Source organism: Podarcis gaigeae (assembly GCF_964106915.1).
Source record: "Podarcis gaigeae genome assembly, chromosome: 1".
Lineage (NCBI taxonomy): Eukaryota > Metazoa > Chordata > Lepidosauria > Squamata > Lacertidae > Podarcis > Podarcis gaigeae.
Window position 1 is genome coordinate 83,284,913 of NC_139678.1, and position 20,526 is coordinate 83,305,438.

Consider the following 20,526-nt stretch of genomic DNA (forward strand, 5'->3'; position numbering starts at 1 on the left):
AAAACCAGCCCATCCCTATAGAAGGAAGAAGCCACCGCCAAAGAAGATGAAAGAGATTGGCAAAACAAACTAATAAACCATAACTGGACAAAGCAGACAATTTCTCTCCCCCCCCCCTTTACCTTAAAAAAGGGATACGTGTATAAATAAGTATAGAAAATGGAACCAGGAGGGGGAGTTGCAGGGAAGTCAATTAAAATGTATGATTTTGATTGTGATTTTTTTATGATTGGGTTTTTTTCTTTTTGTTATTATAAAATTAATAAAAGAAAAAAAGAAAATGGCTTCCCCATGTGAAAAAGGAAGTGACCTCTCCAGTCAATGGAATGACTCTTCTTTTCTTATCTCTGTGGCTGTGATCTCCTGAGTGATGCAGATGCTGTTAGGCAGTTAATGTGCATGCATACTCTATCCATTTCCCTTTCTCCACACACCTCTTCCCCATGTGGCCACAGGTACTGGCAACCCATGCTACATCACTGTTCCTTGCCACTTAAATGTAGGGTCTCCTGAAACTACTTTTGGTTGTGGAGCTAATACTATTTCAACTTTTTTCTCATATTTCTATTTACACAGGAGAATACAACTTGTGAAAATGTCAGAAGGAAATCTCACCACAATAACCGAATTTGTTTTGCTTGGATTCACAGATAACAAGAGTCTGCAGTTTATTCTCTTCATATTGTTCTTACTGATTTACTTGTTGACCCTGGTGGGGAACATCGGCATGGTAACATTAATCAGGGTTGACTCCAGGCTCCACACTCCCATGTATTTTTTCCTCTGCAGCCTGTCATTTTTGGATATTGGTTATTCCACTGTAATTGCTCCCAGGACACTGATGACCTTTGTGGCAGAAAGCAAAGCCATTTCCTTCACTGGCTGTGCCCTGCAGTTTTTCTTCTTCTGCATTGCTGTATCCTGTGAGTGCTGCCTGCTGGGTGTGATGGCATATGACCGCTTCATTGCTATCTGCAACCCACTGTTGTATACTGCTCTCATGTCCAGGAAGCTCTGTTATTTGCTTGTGGCTGGCTCCTATGTAACAGGTTGTGTGAACGCAGTGGTCCACACTTCCCTTATGTTTAATTTGTCCTTTTGTCGTTCCAACATCATTAACCACTTCTTCTGTGATGAGCCCCCGATCCTAAAGCTGTCCTGCTCAGACACAACAGTCATTGATATTTTTCATTTCTCCTTCTCAGCAGCACTTATATTGGTAACTATATTGGCCATTTCCATCTCTTACACATATATACTTATTGCCATCCTTCGGATCAGGTCAGCTGAGGGCAGACATAAAGCCTTCTCCACCTGTGCCTCCCACCTTACGGCTGTCACCATATTCTATGCAACAGGAGCTTTCATGTACTTAAGGCCCAGTTCAAAGTATTCAGTGGAGCAAGACAAAATCATCTCTGTCTTTTACACCCTTGCAATACCTATGCTGAACCCACTCATCTACAGTCTGAGAAACAAGGAGGTAAAAGAGGCTTTCAAAAGGCTGGTTGGAGGAAAGGTGGTCTCTAGGTAAATTCCTACTGAATTGTGAGCTGAATGGAGAGGGGCAACATCTGTTAGAAACTAATTAAAGATGAATAGTAGAAAGTAAATGAAATTCCCAGGCTGTATGTCATTGGGTGATTATGCAGAGATGTCATACAGAGTATTTTAATTTATGCCTTTATGGAATTTGGTCACTAGGTGGTGGCAAAACAACTATAAAATGAGCATTTCTCTCTACATCTCTTATTCTAGGGTTCTAGGATCGACACTGATCGTCTTCACAAGTAAGGTTTCTTAAAATACATTTCGTAGCCAGATATAACCCAAAATTCCTGTTAACTGTTAGGATATAGTTCCATTTCACCTTAAAAGGGTCAGGCATGATTGTTGTGTATCACATGCCTGTTTACTCCAAGCACTGTCTGCTGGGAACTTCTGTTGTACATAGCTTTTGTATTCTGGCTGTTTTTCCTGGACACGGAGGCAAGCTGTCATGTTTTTCCTTTGTTCTGAACTACATTGAATAAAGCTGTAAATATGCTCTTCTGTCTCCATCTTTCATTACGGTGACTCTGCTCAAAGGGTGTGCACGGGTCTTGGAATATCTCTGAGGCTCGTGTCGCTAATTGACTGATGCTGTTCCACGGGAGACCGGTGATTGTCCAGAGACAACTGGGGGCCTGCCTGATGCCTCCGTCTCCCTGGCAGTATCCCAACAATAGGTTTCGGGCCCAGATTCACGGCGCTTACAGGAGAGTAAGACTGCTGATGCCTGCTGAGATCCTGGCAGCAATAGCAACAGAGGTATGTGGAAAAGCGAGGCTTTTCTGTGCCGTGGAAGCAAGCTACCTCTGATTTACTACGTGCTAAAGATAAGGAGCCCTTGAAGGGAATAAGGCTCACGGCTGAAGTAAAGAGCTGGGATGGATCTTTTACAAGCTTCCATTGGGGCTCTGTGCCCAAAGCTTAATGGCCACAATTATCAGACCTGGGCAAGGTACAGTGAGGGCCAGATGAGAAGGCTTGGTCTGTGGCACACTGTTTCTGAGGACCCCCCCTGTGCCTCTGACAGATGAATGGGTGGCACAAGATTCAAGATTCAAGGGAGTGATTTTGCTCTCAGTAGTTCTTGAAGAGTTAATCACCCTGGCTGGCAAGGCCAGCTCGCATGAGATGTGGGAAGGGCTTCCGGCCTGTCATCCCTGACAAGAGGCTGGGTCTGTGTTGCTTTACTTCAAAAAGCTGCACAGGAAGCATTTGGAGCCAGGGGAAGACCTTGGAGCCCACGTTTTGCATTTGCAGCATCTCAGACAGGAATTGACTCATAGACGGTTGATCCGAAAGGAAAAGTGTCTAGCAGACAGGCTTCCAAACCCTATCAGCTAGTCCATGCAGACCTGGTTGGTCCACTTGCACCCTCTTTGGGTGGAGCAAGGTACTCCATGGTTTTAATTGATCCTTTTTCCAGGTACATTCATGTGTTTATGCTCCAGCAGAAGTCAGAAGCGTTCCCGAAGTTCAAGGCGTTCTGTGCTTGGTTGGAGAATGCTCACAATAAATGCATTAGCTGTTTATTTTCTGATCAAGGCGGTGAATTCACTTCTCATCAGTTTGAGGCTTTCCTGACTGAGAAGGGAATCCAGCACGACCTCTCAAGCCCTAGATCTCCATGGGAGAATGGACTTTGCGAGCGGGCGAGCAAGACTTTGCTGCAAGGCCTAAAAACCTTGTTGCATGATGCCAGTCTCCCTGAGAAATATTGGGCTGAAGCTCTATTGTGTTTCATTTATTTCTATAACAGGAGACTGTCATCACCTATTGGTTGTACTCCCTATGAGAATATGTTAGATAAGAAACCTTACGTCAAGCATATGAGAATCTTTGGTTCTGACATGTGGGTACACACCCCACAGAGCAGCAAGCTTGGGAAGCGTGGGGCACATGGTTTGTTAATGGGGTACGAAAAAGGTGCATACAGAATTTTCATGACTGACTCTCAGTCCATTAGGTTCACAAAAGTTCATAAATCCAATCCTATAAATTCATTCACTATTGCAGAGTCCATATCATCATCATCATTATGGGAAACAAATGGTGACCAACAATATAGGATGCTATTCCTATGACACTGCTCTGATTAACAATCCTCAGACTTGCAACAATTATAGTTCAGACATTTTGGGGTGTGGGATGGAGAGAGGTGGATATTTGATCAGAGTCTGGGCACCAGCTTCAGTGGGTAAGTAATATGATGAGGCAACGCTATCACGCCAATCAATGATCTACCTGGTGCAGTGTCTGGACTTGAATAAATGTCACATTACCTACAACAGACAGTGTCAATGGTCCTCTTATATTCCAAATAAGGGTCAACCCATGTTGACCATTCAAACTCCATTGAACAGGGAACCACAACCAATCCTCACTTTCACATCAGTGTGTGATGAGCCTGTTTTCAAAAGCATGTGGTTCTCGCTTTACATTTTGAGTATTACTCAGCAAACTGTGCACGCCTAAGAGCTTATCCTTTTAAAAACCATACTACTACAGTGGAGTGTACTGCTTGTTCCATGTGTGCAGGATCAATTTCCTTTATTGCAATTGGGTTTGGGGGAAAGCTGCCTTGCTCACTTTTATTGACCTTTTCTTAGCCTTTGATACCATTGATGGTGATATCTAGTGACTTCTAGATTAGATTAACACAATGAACTATATACGAGGCTGCCCTTGAAGATGACTTAGAAACTTGAATTGGCTCAAAATGCAGAAGCCAGGCTACTGGCTGGGGATTGATTGAGACAACATAGAAGTCCTGTTTCCAAAAAAAGTTACATTGGTTTGTTTCCAGGCCCAATTCAAGGGGCACATGTTACTTTTTAGCCCCCAAATATCTGAACATCAGCATCCTACAGACCTTCTTGGGTGTTGAAATCAGCAGAGGAGGCTCTATTGGCCGTTCCACCTCCCTAAAAATGTCAAGTGACAGTGACCCAGGAGAGATAAATTTCTTTGGCAGCCCCTAAGTTGTGGAATTCCTTCCTCACAGAGATGCATCTGTTTTCATTACTCCCAACTTTCAGTGAAAACTGAAGATGCACATCTTAACATCTGCTTTCAGGGCCAACCCTCTTCCAGTTACTGTAATCTCTTTGAACTGTTTCAAATTCTGGTTTTTAGATTGTAAGCCCCTTTCAGTCCTGCTGGTCCCAATGACTTTGTTGGTATTGGTAACTGGTGTTATTGTTAATAGCTTTGGGAATATGCAACAAACTGACAGTACTCTAAAACAAAATAGAGGAAAGTAACTAGTGAAGATTCCTACTGAATTGTGGGCTGAATGGAGAGGGGAAACTTCTGCTAGAAACTAATTAAAGATGAATAGAAGAAAGTAAAAGAAATTCCCAGGCTGTATGTCCTTGGGTGATTATGCAGAGAGTATTTTAATTTATGTCCTTCGGGAAATTGGTTTCTAGGTGATACCCAAAGAACTATAAAATGAGCAATTTTGGACATGTCTTATTCTGGGACTCTAGGATCAACATTGATCATCTTCACAAGTAAGGTTCTGTATGATACATTTCCTAGCCAGGTATACTCACAAAGTTCTTGTCAATTCTCCCTCCACCAGCAGCAGTCAAATTTATCAACAGTGCATTTCTCTGGAAGCAAATTTATTATCTGGAACTTCTTTGGAATTCCTGTTCATTTCTTTGGGTTTGTGGGTTGGCACATTTTATGATGCTGCATGAAATCTCTCCTGCATGTTACCTGTGATCGAAACATATCTCCAGGAATGCAGGTTCTAATTGATTGGCTAAGAAGTTTATTTCTCTAGTGTTTTCATTGGGCTTCACAGCCACCTTCCACCCATACAGGGTAAAAAAAGATTAAATTTAACAGCCACACAGGAGGAAAGCTGTCTTCCAACATGTCTGTTGGACTGAGGTGATAAAGAGAGAATGCAAAAATACTGTAACTGAGTGGTTTCTGAAATTCAATTTGATTTTTCTCGTTTTTTGGTTGAATCCAACTGCAGTGCCAGACAAAAAAAAAAAAAGCAAATAAACTGCTTACCTGATGTTTTTAAATTTCCATTTCTGAATTTCTTATTACAATCACACACAACTTGCAGGAAAGATCTCATGCAGCATCATAACCTCCCCAACTTCTATGAAACCAAAATAAATAATAAGCCAAAATAAATTCCATATTTTTTATTATTTTATTTTTTTTGCTCCCAGAGAATTGAGCTGTTCATTGATATCATCTGGCTGTCAAAAATAGAATACCCCAAACACTCTGAGAATAAATCAAGCTAGGAGGTTGACCTGTGAAGAGGACAGATGTCATTCCTAAAGCCCCAAAGGAAGGTTTATTGATAGAATGGCTAATTTTATAGTTGTGAGGTTGCTGCAGAAGATAAAAACTGAATTCCTCTGCAGTATGTTGGTGTCCTTCATTTGCACATAAACATGTTTGCTGGATCAGAGATACTGTAACGAAGCAAGAGCACCCTCCCCTCAATGCTTAGATAATGAGGTGTGTCTCTTAAATTCAGTCTGGTTTTTTTCCCCTGTGGGTTGACAACCATGCCAGATGAAAATATTAAACCCAACAATTGCTTGGGCAAATATTGTATGTAAAATGAAGGGCACCTTATGTATTCCAGAGCAAAATACTTCATTCTTTGAGACATCAGCCTCTCAAATTAATGGGAAGATACACTTTCTGCAGGAATCCCAGTTTACATACAGGGCCCTTGGGGCAAGAGCCAGAGAAGAATTCAGGAATGCCCATATCTTCTTTTGGACAAGCATTAGGAGTTTCTGAAGCTTATATCTAGGATATTTTGATCGGAGGAGGAAAACCTAAGCATCTCGTTGACATTCCTCTCCAGCGGCAAAGTGTGTGGAGGGCCACAGGGGCAGTTGCCCTGGGTGCAAAATTGTTAGAGGTGCAAAATGTCATCACCCTGTACTGCCTCAATAAAGCTGTGCACTTCTGTTGCTGGGCTCCCTTGAAAATGGCTTCCCCATGTGAAAAAGGAAGTGACCTCTCCCAACAATGGAATGACTCTTCTTTTCTTATCTCTGTGGCTGTGATCTCCTGAGTGATGCAGATGCTGTCAGGCAGCTGAATGTGCATGCATACTCTGTCCATTTCCATTTCTCTCCCCCCCCCCCACATCCCCATGTGGCCCCGGGTACTGGCAACTCATGCTACACCACCGTTCCTTGCCATGTAAATGTTAGTGTGGAGCTAATTCTATTTCAACTTTTCTCTCATATTTTTATTTTCACAGGAGAATACAATTTGTGGCAATATCAGAAGGAAACTTCACCGCAATTACTGAATTTATTTTGCTGGGATTCACAGATAATAAGAGTCTGCAGTTTATTCTCTTCATATTATTCTTACTGATTTACTTGTTGATTCTGCTGGGGAACATTGGCATGGAAACATTAATCAGGATTGACTCCCGCCTCCATACTCCCATGTATTTTTTCCTCAGCAACCTGTCACTCTTGGATATTGGTTACTCCACTGTCATTGCTCCCAGGACACTGATGACCTTTGTGGCAGAAAGCAATACTATTTCCTTCACTGGCTGTGCCCTGCAGTTTTTCTTCTTCTGCATTGCTGTATCCTGTGAGTGCTGCCTGCTGGGTGTGATGGCATATGACCGCTTCATTGCTATCTGCAACCCACTGTTGTATACTGCTCTTATGTCCAAAAAGCTCTGTTATTTGCTTGTGGCTGGCTCCTATCTAACAGGTTGTGTGAATGCAGTGGTCCAGACTTCCATTATATTTAATTTGTCCTTTTGTAGTTCCAACATCATCAACCACTTCTTCTGTGATGTGCCCCCGATCCTAAAGCTGTCCTGCTCAGACACAACAGTCATTGATATTATTCATTTCATCCTCGCAACAGCAATTGTATTGGTAACGATATTAGCCATTTCCATCTCTTACACATACATACTTATTGCCATCCTTCGGATCAACTCAGCTGAGGGCAGACATAAAGCCTTCTCCACCTGTGCCTCCCACCTTACGGCTGTCCCATATTCTATGCAACAGGAGCTTTCATGTATGTCCGACCCAATTCAAAATATTCCATAGAGCAAGACAAAATCATCTCTGTCTTTTACACCCTTTTGATACCTATGTTGAATCCACTCATCTACAGTCTGAGAAACAAGGAGGTAAAAGAGGCATTCAAAAGGCTGGTTGGAGGAAAGGTGTTCTCTCAGAGATATTAATTTTCATAATAATAAACACAATCCTATATCTTACTTAATTCCTTAATGCAGGGTTGTTGTTGTTGTTGTTGTTGTTGTTGTTGTTGTTGTTGTCATCGTCGTTGTCGTCGTCGTCATCGTCAACATTATGGGCAACAAATGACGACCAATATACCTTATAGGATTCTATTCCTATGACACTGCCCTAATTAAGAATTCGCAGACTGGCAACCATCATAATAGTTTTTGGGGGGTGGGGTGAAGAGTGGGATACTTGTTCAGAATCTGGGTTCCACCTTCAGTGGGTAAATAATATTCTGAGACAACAATAACACACCAATCAATTATCTACATGGTGCAGTGCTTAGCCTTGAATAAATGTCACATTTACTACCACAGACAGTGTCAATGATCCTCTTATATTTCAGATAAGGATCAACCCATGTTGACCAATCAAATTCCATTGAACAGGGAGCCACAACCAATCCTCACTTTAATGTCAGTGTGTGATAAGCATGTTTTCAAAAGCATGTGGTTCTCACTTTACATTCTGAGTATTACTCAGCAAACTGTGCACGCCCAGGAGCTCACCCTTTTAAAAACCATACTACTACAGCGGAGTGCACTGCTTGTTCCATGTGTGCAGGATCAGTTTCCTTTATGTCAATGTAGTCAAGCTGTTGAATAAGTGTGGCCAACCACTTTCCCTCTTGACCAATTCCCATCTTGGCTTCTTGAAGCTAGCTGTTGGGGATTGACTGGGTGGGCCCAGGACTTGAATGATGCTTCACTGAGAGAGGGGAGAGTGTCACCTTCCTTGAAAGAGGCTGTGGGGCATCCCTTCCTTAAGAAGTCCTCCTTGGCCCCTGAATTGCTGGATAACTATCGCCCAGTATCTAATATCCCCTTTGGGGGCAATGTGCTTGAAAGCGTTCTGCCAATCGAGCTTCAGGCATGCTTGAAGGAGACAGGGTATCTGGACCCATTTCAATCTGGCTTCAGACCCTGTCATGACATTTGTTGGAAGAGAGATGGTGGGGGAACATATGCTCCATCTTTTCTCCAATGAAAATAGGGACGTCCTGAGGAAAAGCGGACACTCCAGGATAAAATCTGGGATGGCTTCTTTAAATCCAGGACTGTCCCTGGAAAATAGGGATGCTTGGAGGGTCTGGGGGAGTGCTGCCTTGCTCACCCTTCTTGACCTTTCCTCAGCTTTTGATACCATTGATGCATCTTTCTTCATCACTCCCAACTTTCAGTGAAAACTGAAGATGCACATCTTAACATGTGCTTTCAGGGCCAACCCTCTTCCGGTTACTGTCATCTGTTTGAACTGTTTTGAATTCTGATTTTTAGATTGCAAGCCCCTTTCAGTCCTGCTGGTCCCAATGACCTTGTTGGTATTGGTAACTGGTGTTATTGTTAATAGCTTTGGGAATATGCAACAAACTGACAGTACCCTAAAACAAGATAGAGGAAAGTAACTAGTGAAGATTCCTACTGAACTGTGGGCTGAATGGAGAGGGGAAACTTCTGTTAGAAACTACAGTAATTAAAGATGAACAGAAGAAAGTAAAGGAAATTCCCAGGCTGTATGTCCTCAGGTGATTATGCAGAGAGTATTTTAATTCATGCCCTTCAGGAAATTGGTTTCTAGGTGATACAAAAACAACTATTAAATGAGCATTTTTCTGAGCATGCCTTATTCTGGGGCTCTAAGATTGACGCTGTTTATCTTCACAAGTAAGGTTCCTTTTGATACATTTCCTAGCCAGATATACTCACAAAGTTCTTGTTAATTCTCCCCCCCACCCCCAGTAGTCAAATCTATCAACAGTGCATTTCTCTGGAAGCAAATTTATTTTCTGGAACTTCGTTGGGTTTTCTGTTCATTTCTTTGGTTTTGAGGGTTGGCACACTTTATGATGCTGCCTGAGATCTCTCCTGCATTTTGCCTGTTATCGTAAACACATCTCCAGAAATGCAGATTCAAATTGATTGGCTAAGAAGTTTATGTCTCTAGTGTTTTCATCTGGCTTCACAGTCAGCTTCAACCCCAAAGAGGTAAAAACAGATTAAATTTAATAGTCACAGCATATTGCATGTGCATTGAGGGAAGGTTATTTCTAATTCATTTGTTATCTTCTGCAGCAACCTCACAACTATAAATTAGCCATTCCATCAATAAGCCTTACTTTGGGGCTTTAGGAATGGCATCTGTCCTCTTCACAGCTAAGGCTCCCAGCTTGCTATATTCTCCATGAGCTTGGGATATTTTATTCTTGGAAGCAAGATGATATCTATGAACAGCTCAATTCTCTGGAAGCAATATATATATATATATATATATTGTTTTATTTTCACAGAAGTTGGGGAGGTTGACTTCTTATGACGCTGCACAAGATCTTTCCTGCAAGTTGTGTGTGATTTCAATAAGAAATTCAGAAATGAAAATTTAAAATCATCAGATAAGCAGTTCATTTGCTTAATGTTTTTAATCTGGCACTGCAGTTGGATTCAACTCCAAAGGGGGGGGAATCAGATTGAATTTAAGAGACACATTACCATATCTGGGCATTGAAGGGAGCGAGTTAACGCTCAGTTACAATATTTTTACATCTTCTCTTTATGGCCTCAATCCAACAAACATGTTTATGAGTAAATGGAAGATAGCTTGCCTGCTGAAGGGCAATTTACTTCTTTATTTGGCTCAGCAGCCTCACAAATGAATATGGGGGACACAAGGAGAAATAGCATACTGCAGAAGATAGACCCAATTCTGCATTGCTCTTAGATTCTGTTGACCCAAGTTGCAGGCAGAGCAAGATTTTAATAGTCCATTCTTTTTTTAAAGGGCAAACAATGGGAAAGGATGGGGTAACCTTAACTTAGGGGGGACTGAGAAGACTAGATGGGGGTCTCCCTTGTTGTAGTGGCATAGCAAGAAGGGTCAGTATTTGAAGGATGTTTTAAAAATTAAAAAAAAAGCTATTGGGTGCACAAAATGGTGCTGGTTTTGGCGAGTAAGTGGTGGCACTGGTCACTAGTAATATAACAGTAGCCAGTGGGAGCCAAGGGCCAGTACAAGAACTTTCTACAAAAACTGAATGAAGGCTTGCAGAGGCTAGGTGTTGTAGGAGACATTGTTGTAGGAGACATTATGTAGTGCTCATCAACTACAAGGAAAATGTATGCTAGAGAAATGACACCTGTAACCACTGGTGGAGAAAGAGGAGTGCGGGCGGTGCGCCCCACCCCCAGGAGGCACGCCAGCCCCACTGCCGCCTGCTCTCCGCCCCCCGGTGCTGGAGCATGAAGCTCCGCCACTGCCTATAACATGTGCAAGAAGATGGTGACACATTAGTAGATTTCCTCTGCCCACAGATTACATTTTGTCAGAAAGCGCTTGTGAATAATAATGACCACACTCTCCAACAGAGAGGCAAGGCAAGTTCCAGAAATAAAGTATTTCTCTCCACCCACCCCCTTTTTAAAAATGTAATTTTGGTACACGCTACCTTACTTAGTTTTGGGTTTTCCTGCACTCTGATCACTTTGGCATTTTGGCTGCTGAATTGAACAGGAATTCTTCCACATAGGTTCTACATATACCCCTGATGTAGTAGTAAGGTACATCTTAGTGAGCAAACATAAAAGCCACTCCTAAATTGCCCTCGAAATCCCTCTCTATATTACTATATGCAGATGACATGGTACTCCCGTCTCAAAACAAAAGTAGGCCAAAAAAGATTGATGAGGGCACTCTCAGGATGTTGCCAAAAAGAACAGCTGGTTGTGCATTACAATAAAACCAAACTCATGGTGTTTTCAAGAAACAATAGGGCCCATAGGTGCTACATGGATAATCAACTGATTGAACAAGTTAAAGGCTGGATCTAGACATAGGTGGGATAAACACTATAAATAAGTCAGAAATTAGATCATTATAACAGAAGAACTAAATCTCTGGAAAATCACATCTTGGGCCTGTTGGTCTTGGTCTTTCAGTCAACAGGGTCATGGGCAGCACATCAGAAATATGCAAAGAAAAAAGCTCTTCAAAGTGTCAAAATTCTGACATGCTTTTTCCATACAAAAGGTGGCAATCAAATACCTTCAGCACTTGAAGAGTTTAAAGGTAAACCCCTAGCACAGATCTGGACAGGTACTCACTTTGGATCTACAGAAACTGTTAAGTCCAATTCCTAAGGCATTCCCCCCCCCCCTTCCATCCTTTGTTCCAAATGCTTCATTGTGCTTAGAGGCTAGTCTTCCCTCTGTTGAATTACAGATTTGGAATAGAATATTTAATGATTGGCTTTGGCTCAATTTAACCCCCATCAATCTACTACCTCTAGTAATGCAAGACTGTCATGAGCGTGCCTGGACTAAAATTGTCATCCAAGAGCTTTATTCCTCTGGTTTATCGATACAACAGTTATTAACATTGGGCTTCATCAAACAAATAATTTAATTAGACAGTGCCTATATGACATTGAACGACAGAATAATTTGGCCACCATAAAGAAAAATTGCCCATGGTATGATTATTTTCCACCTAGTTTTCTTGATACATTGGCACCCTACTTGCAAAATTTAACAGTTCCAAAATACAGATGTAGAATCCCATAAACCTGATGTAGATTAACCCACATAGCCTAAGTGTAGATAAATATGCTTCCTGGAGACCAGATAATATTCAGTGATACAAACAAGTGCACCAAGTCACCTCAGTTGTTAGAACTCAATGTGGAATAGAGGGTTGTTGTTTTTTCTTTCCTTTATTCTTTCTTTTCTGCTTTGGGGTGCTTCAGCTGAGAGCCCAAGTTCATATGCACAGAAAGGTGGTCTATCAAAATCAAAAGAGGTATTGTAAGTTTTGGTAGAAACTGTTATTGATGATGTTTAAGAAAAGATGAAGTGTGGATAAAAGTTAATTTATTGCACAGTGAAATATTTTAAAATGTTGCTGTCGGTAAAATCCAGTTTTATAAAATGAAGGGAATTTTGCCACTAATTCCAATTGAGTGTGTAAATAGCAGCTCCTGTAATTCAAGAGTGGAGGTAACTGGACTCCAACTCCCATTACCTCTGACTATTGGCTCTGCTGGCTAGTGCTGATGGAAGTCCACAGGAATCTTGTAGTGCTGGTTTATTTTATTTTTAAGGAAGCCTGGTAGCCATCCAGGTTCAACTACCATGTTATTTTTAATTCTCTTACAGAGGGATATAGAATGAAGCAAAATGAAAGCACTGTAACAGAATTCATCCTTGCAGGATTCATGGTCCACCCTGACCTCCAAGTCCCACTCTTCCTCTTGTTCCTTATAATCTATGTAGCCACAATAATAGGCAACATTGGGATAATCATAGTGACCAGTGTGGATGCCCAGCTCCAGACACCAATGTACTTTTTCCTGAGAAACCTCTCCATTATCGATATTGGTTATTCAACTGCCATTGCCCCCGAGATGCTGATAACATTTTTGGCAGAGAAGACAACCATTTCCTTCAAGGGATGCACAGTGCAATTCTTCTTCTTTGCTGTCTTCATAACCACAGAAGCTTGCCTTATTGCTGTGATGGCGTATGATCGCTTCACAGCCATCTGCAACCCACTGCTCTATTTTGCTATTATGTCAAGGAAGCATTGTACCATATTGGTGGTGCTTGCATATGCTTGTGGACTTACAAGTTCAATTCTCCAGACTTCTTTTATTTTTACTTTGTCCTTCTGCAGTTTAAATATCATTAATCATTTTTTCTGTGATGTTCCCCCAATACTCAAGTTGTCCTGTTCAGACACCCATGTCGCTCACACTGTGCATTTCCTTTTATCCACTATAATTGGGCTGACAACTTTTCTCATTGTGTTGGTCTCTTACATCGCTATTCTTTTTGCCATCTTGAGAATCAGCTCTGCTCAGGGCAGATACAAAGCCTTCTCCACCTGTGCTTCCCACTTGACCACTGTCACTATCTTCTTTGGAACCATTATCTTCATGTATATACGTCCTGGTTCTACTTTCTCAATAGATCAGGATAAAGTAGTTTCTGTGTTCTATAGTCTTGTGATCTCCTTCCTTAACCCACTTATCTATAGCCTGAGGAACAAAGATGTGAAAGACGCTTTGGGTAGGACCATAGAGAAGGCAACTTTCTTCAAGTAAAAATGACATTCTCTTTACACTAAAGAAAGATATAACAAGGTTTTGTGTGTGCATAAGCTAGCCGAATGCTTTCTAACATGATGGCCAGGTTATCAAGCTACTGTGTAGAAGTAAGGTCTAGTGCCTTTTGCAATTGATATATTTCCTTTTAAGGGTATATTTTAGGATATGCCCTACCAACGAATCCAGTAACAGGGCTTTTAGGCTCCATAAGGGCCATATTCAGTCAGATGATAGAGAAATTATTGCACACCAACTATTGCTTGATTAACAATTTGTTCCCGTTAGAGGAAACAAATCACAAACATTTGGGAGAATGTTCAGGTGGTTGACCTGATGAACATTAGAAGAGTAAGAGAAGATAGACAGGCAGAGTCCTCTTATTATTTGCTGGAGTAACAAAATTTAGGAGAATGTGGAACCACAAATTGTATTGTGAGCTTTATTAAAATGTTATGATTTCTTATCTTCATGCTGTTTTTGATTGTATTTCTTGTTCCTTTGTAAAATAAGGTGAATATTTTGTAATTACTTATTTCTGCTTTGTATCTATCAAAGGATGCATAATGTTGTGCAGTTGTTCTGGATTATTGATCAACTCCTATTTGGGAAACATTGTCACCCTTGTCAGTTCAAGGCAGTTTAAGTTCATCCAAAATGTGGGAGGGACTCTGTTGGGAGCATCCTACTCTCATGTAGGACCCTGGCAGAGACACAATCCCAACTGGCATGTTCTCTCCCTCCTGGTCGATCATTCGGGAGCTTCAAAATATTTCTCCAGCCCGAACATCACAGAGATTGATGCCCAGAAGCATCAGCACACTCAGGGATCCGAAGAGTATTCCCAATTTGTGTAACAGAACCAATAGCACAGCATTTAGGCTAATCTGTGTTTATTTACATATAATACATATAATACACTCAGATCATTCTGCTTTAGCTCCTTCCTCTTTCTCCTCAGACAGCAAATAGAAAAAACAAAGGACAATAGTCCCACTTCATGGAACACAGTAACACAAACATCGTGTCTCCGTCACTTCCCACACTGTGGAATGAAAGCATACACCGTCATGTGATAAACCACAATCTCATGACTGCAAATACAGAGCAGGAATCTTAACATGTGCTGTCACTGAATAGAAAGATAATCTTATTGAGTTTGTCTCTTACACATACATACTAGTTGCCATCCTCAGCCAAGGGCAGATCAACACAGCCAAGGGCAGAAGAAAAGCCTTCTCCACCTGTGCCTCCCACCATATGGCTGTCACCACAGCTATTTTCATGTACTTAAGGCCCAGTTCAAAATATTCAGTGGAGCAAGACAAAATCATCTCTGTCTTTTACACCTTTGCAATACCTATGCTGAATCCACTCATCTACAGTCTGAGAAACAAGGAGGTAAAAAAGGCTTCCAAAAGGCTGGTTGGAGGAAAGGTGGTCCCTCAGAGACATTAACATTCGGAACAATAAATCCAAACCTATAAATTCATTCATTATTGCAGAGTCCATATCATCATCATCATCATTATGAGCAACAAATGGTGACCAACATTATAGGGTGCTATTCCTATGACACTGCTCTGATTAACAATCCTCAGACTTGCAACAATTATAGTTCAGACATTTTGGGGTGTGGGATGGAGAGAGATGGATACTTGATCAGAGTCTGGGCACCAGCTTTAGTGGGTAAGTAATATGATGAGGCAACACTATCACGCCAATCAATGATCTACCTGGTGCAGTGCCTGGACTTGAATAAATGTCACATTACCTACAACAGACAGCGCCAATGGTCCTCTTATATTCCAGATAAGGGTCAACCTAGGTTGACCACTCAAACTCCATTGAACAGGGAGCCGCAACCAATCCTCACTTTTACGTCAGTGTGTGATGAGTATGTTTTCAAAAGCATGTGGTTCTCATTTTACATTTTGAGTATTACTCAGCAAACTGTGCACGCCCAAGAGCTCACCCTTTTAAAAACCATACTACTACAGCGTAGTGCACTGCTTGTCCCATGTGTGCGGGATCAGTTTCTTTTATTGCAATGTAAAGGTAAAGGTAAAGGTACCCCTGCCCGTACGGGCCAGTTGTGTCCGTCTCTAGGGTTGTGCATTCATCTCACTTAAGAGGCCGGGGGCCAGCGCTGTCCGGAGACACTTTCGGGTCACGTGGCCAGCGTGACGAAGCTGCTCTGGTGAGCCAGGACCATCTCAGCACACGGAAACACCGTTTACCTTCCCGCTATAAAGCGGTACCTATTTATCTACTTGCACTTAAGGGTGCTTTCGAACTGCTAGGTGGGCAGGAGCTGGGACCGAACGACGGGAGCTCATGCCGCCGCAGGGATTCAAACCGCCGACCATATGATCGGCAAGTCCTAGGCACTGAGGTTTTACCCACAGCGCCACCCGCATCCCTTATTGCAATGTAGTTAAGCTGTTGAATAAGTGTGGCCAACCACTTTCCCTCTTCACCAATTCCCATCTTGGCTTCTTGAAGCTAGCTGTTGGGGATTGACTGGGTGGGCCCAGGACTTCAGTGGTGCTTCACACCTTCCTTGAAAGAGGCTGTGGTGCTGTGATGGCCTGGGATTCCAATTCAGAGGCTGAACCAGAGGAATCCCAGCCTGCACAGGAGTCCCCACCTCCAGGGCAAGCTGAACTGGGGCAGGGCCTTGATTCTGAAGCGCCTGCACCTGTGCCGGATCCTCAGAAGCAGGTACCAGGTGATTCCACTCTGGCTCCAGAGGTGATTGAGGACTCAGTGCCTGCAGGTGAGTCTCCCCCTGGGCCCAGTAACCCTTCAGCCTCTCCTGAACTGGAGAGACTCAGGGTTTCTCCCAGGAAGAGTGCTCGCCTTAAGGCCAGAAGAGGCGAGTCTCCAGGGAGCCGGGACCACCCCTGGCCTCAGAGAAGATAAAGGCCAGTCAGCCCGGTCCCAGGTTGCGGGAGCAACGTCGATGAAGAGCTGTTTCAGCCAGCATCCAGTCCTGTTCCTCCAGTGTTCCTGTTCCCGCCCGGCTTCCTGCTTCGGACCTCGCCCCGCTCCTTCGGAACTGTTTCCAGGCTATTGACCCAGGACCGGACTTTGACTACGCCAACAGTAACCTTCCCCCCGGGACCAGCACAGGTGCATCCCTTCCTTTAGAAGTTCTCCCTGGACACTGAATTGCTGGATAACTATCGCCCAGTATCTTTGGGGGCAACATGCTTGAAAGCATTCTGCCAGTCTAGCTTCAGGCATGCTTGAAGGAGACAGGGTATCTGGACCCATTTCAATCTGCCTTCAGACCCTGTCATGACATTTGTTGGAAGAGAGATGGCGGGGGAACATAAGCTCCAACTTTTCTCCAATGAAAATAGGGACGTCCTGAGGAAAAGCAGACACTCCAGGATAAAATCAGAAACTGATTAAATCCAGGACTGTCCCTGGAAAAGAGGGATGCTTGGAGGGTCTGGGGGAGTGCTGCCTTGCTCACTCTTCTTGACCTTTCCTCAGCTTTTGATACCATTGATGCATCTTTCTTCATCACTCCCAGCTTTCAGTGAAAACTGAAGAAGCAAATCTTAACATGTGCTTTCAGGGCCAACCCTCTTCCGGTTACTGTCATCTGTTTGAACTGTTTGAATTCTGGTTTTTAGATTGTAAGCCCCTTTCAGTCCTGCTGGTCCCAATGACCTTGCTGGTATTGGTAACTGGTGTTATTGTTAATAGCTTTGGGAATATGCAACAAACTGACAGTACCCTAAAACAAGATAGAGGAAAGTAACAAGTGAAGATTCCTCCTGAACTGTGGGCTGAATGGAGAGGGGAAACTTCTGTTAGAAACTAATTAAAGATGAATAGTAGAAAGTAAAGGAAATTCCCAGGCTGTATGTCCTTGGGTGATTATGCAGAGATGTCATACAGAGTATTTTAATTCATGCCTTTGAGGAATTTGGTCACTAGGTGGTAGCAAAACAACCATAAAATGAGCATTTCACTCTGCATGCCTTATTCTGGGGCTCTAAGATCAGATCAACACTGACTATCTTCACAAGTAAGGTTCCATATGATACATTTCCTAGCCAGATGTACTCACAAAGTTCTTGTTAATTCTGCCCCTCACCAGCAGCAGTCAAATTTCTCAATGGGGCATTTCTCTGGAAGCAAATTTATTATCTGGAACTTCTTTGGACTTCCTGTTCATTTATTTGGTTTTGTGGGTTGGCACATTTTATGACGCTGCATGAGATCTCTCCAGCATGTTCCCTTTGATCATAAACACATCTCCAGAAATGCAGATTCAAATTGATTGGCTTAAAAATTTATTTCACTAGTGTTTTCATCTGGCTTCACAGCCAGCTTTGACCTATAAGGGGTAAAAACAGATTTAATTTAATAGCCACAGCATATTCCATGCACACTGAGGGAAGGTTATATCTTGCTTGCAATATCTCTGATTTCTACAAGCGCATACACATTTTCTGGAGGTCTGTTTACAATCTTAGTGAACCTGAGGTCTACTTCCTGCAGTGTGTAGAAAGCGTATCTTCCCATTCATTTGTGAGGTTGATTTCTCAAAGAATGAAGTATTTTGCTCTGGAGTACATAAGGTGTCCTTCATTTATACATACAGCATTTGCCTGAGCAATTATTTCGTTTAATATTTTCATCTTCAACCCGTGGGAGGGCGGGGGAGCAGACTGAATTTAAGAGACACAACTCATCATCTAAGCATTGAGAGGAGGGTGTTCTTGCTTGGTTACAGCATCTCTGCATTCTGTCTATTTTGCAGTGATCCAACAAACAGGTTTTTGTGAAAATGGATGACAGCTTTCCTCCTGCAGGGCAATTTACTTTTTTATTTGCCACAGTAGCCTCACAAATGAATATGGGGGACACCAGGGGGAATAGCATACTGCAGAACATAGTTCCAATTCTACCTTGCTTTAGATTCTGTTGATCCAAGCTGCAGGGGGAACAAGATTTGAATAGTGCATTCCTGTTTTAATGGGCAAAAATGGGGAAATGATGGGGTAACTGTAACTTGGAGGGGGATTGAGTAGGCTAGATGGGGGTCTCCCTTGCTACAGTGGCATAGGTCAGCATTTGAAGCATGTTTTTTAAAATAAGAAAAACAGCTATTAGGTGCAGCAAATGGTGCTGGTTTTGGCGAATAAGTGGTGGCACTAGTCCAAGGGTAGGCAACCTAAGGTCCCGGGGCCTGATGCGGCCCAATCATCTTCTCCATCCGGCCCGCATACAGTCCGAGAATCAGCATGTTTTTACATGAGTACAATGTGTCCTTTTATTTAAACTGCATCTCTGGCTTACTTGTGGGGCACAGGAATTTGTTCATTTTCTTTCCAAAATATTGTCTGGCCCACCACATGGTCTGAGGGACTGTGGACTGGACCAGGGCTGAAAAAGGTTGCTGACCCTTGCACTAGTCACTAGTGATATAACAGTAGCCAGTAGGAGCCAATGGCCAGCACAAGAGTTTTCTGCAAAACCTGAATGAAGGCTGGCAAGGGCTAGGTGTTGGAGGAGACTTTATGTAGTGGTCATAAACTGCAAGGACTGTATGCTAGAGAAATTGCACCTGTAATGTGTGCAAGGAGATGGCAAGGACACTTTGGTAGCTTTCCTCTGCCCAAAGACTGCATTTTGTCAAAAGGTGCCTGTAAATAACAATGACCACACTCTCCAACAGAGAGCCAAGTCAGTTTCCAGAAATAATGCATTTGTCTCCGCCGGACCCCTTTTTTAAAATGTGATTTTGGTACACGCCATTCAGTTAGGAGTAAGATTACCTTACTTAGGTTTGGGTTTTCTTGCACTCTACTCACTTAGGCATTTTGGCCTGTGAATTGAGCATGAGTTCTTCCACATGGGTTCTACATATACCCCTGATGTAGTAGTAATGTACATCTTAGTGGGCAAACATAAAAGCCGCTCCTAAATTGCACCAAAAAGCCATCTCTATATTACTATATGCAGATGACGTGATACTCTAGTCTCAAACAAAAGTGGGCATAAAATGATTGATGAGGGGACTCTCAGGATGTTGCCAAAAAGAACAGCTGGTTGTGCATTACAATAAAACCAAACTCATGGTGTTTTCAAGAAACAATAGGGCCCATAGTTGCTACATGGATAATGAGTTCATTGAACAAGTTAAAGGCTGGATCTAGACATAGGTGGGATAAACACTATAAATAAGTCAGAAATTAGATCATTATAACAGAAGAAATAAATCTCTGGAAAATCACGTTTTCCTGCTCTTTGGCGCTGTCTGGTGTAACATGTTTATCGCACATTCAAATCACTATTTCTTTACTAATGTAGCTGTGTCCAAAATCTTTAAATATCTTGGTCTTGTTGGTCTTGGTCTTTCAGTCAACAGGGTCATGGGCAGCACATCAGAAATATGCAAAGAAAAAAGCTCTTCAAAGTGTCAAAATTCTGACATGCTTTTTCCATACAAAAGGTGGCAATCAAATACCTTCAGCACTTGAAGAGTTTAAAGGTAAACCCCTAGCACAGTTATTATGCAGGGCTCAGAACTGGACACGTACTAACTTTGGATCTACAGAAGCTGTTCAGTGCTTAGAG

At 42.4% G+C, this 20,526-nt stretch overlaps 2 protein-coding genes and 1 pseudogene across 3 annotated transcripts; all 3 read left to right on the plus strand.

Moving 5' to 3' along the window:
• Positions 1-595: 595 nt before the first annotated feature.
• On the plus strand, positions 596-1,534 carry LOC310826639 (olfactory receptor 5AR1-like; the record flags this gene model as incomplete). The annotated part of the gene is made up of 1 exon (XM_083701735.1): positions 596-1,534. One exon carries the CDS (start codon positions 596-598, stop codon positions 1,532-1,534), a length of 939 nt encoding a protein of 312 aa, XP_083557861.1.
• Positions 1,535-4,715: 3,181 nt separating this feature from the next.
• Positions 4,716-7,771, plus strand: LOC310851619 (olfactory receptor 5AR1-like; annotated as a pseudogene). Its single transcript has 2 exons — positions 4,716-4,807; positions 6,809-7,771. The product of its transcript is annotated as an olfactory receptor 5AR1-like (transcript).
• Positions 7,772-12,987: 5,216 nt separating this feature from the next.
• Positions 12,988-13,923, plus strand: LOC310826681 (olfactory receptor 5AR1-like; the record flags this gene model as incomplete). Its single annotated transcript, XM_083701843.1, has 1 exon — positions 12,988-13,923. One exon carries the CDS (start codon positions 12,988-12,990, stop codon positions 13,921-13,923), a length of 936 nt encoding a protein of 311 aa, XP_083557969.1.
• Positions 13,924-20,526: the final 6,603 nt, after the last annotated feature.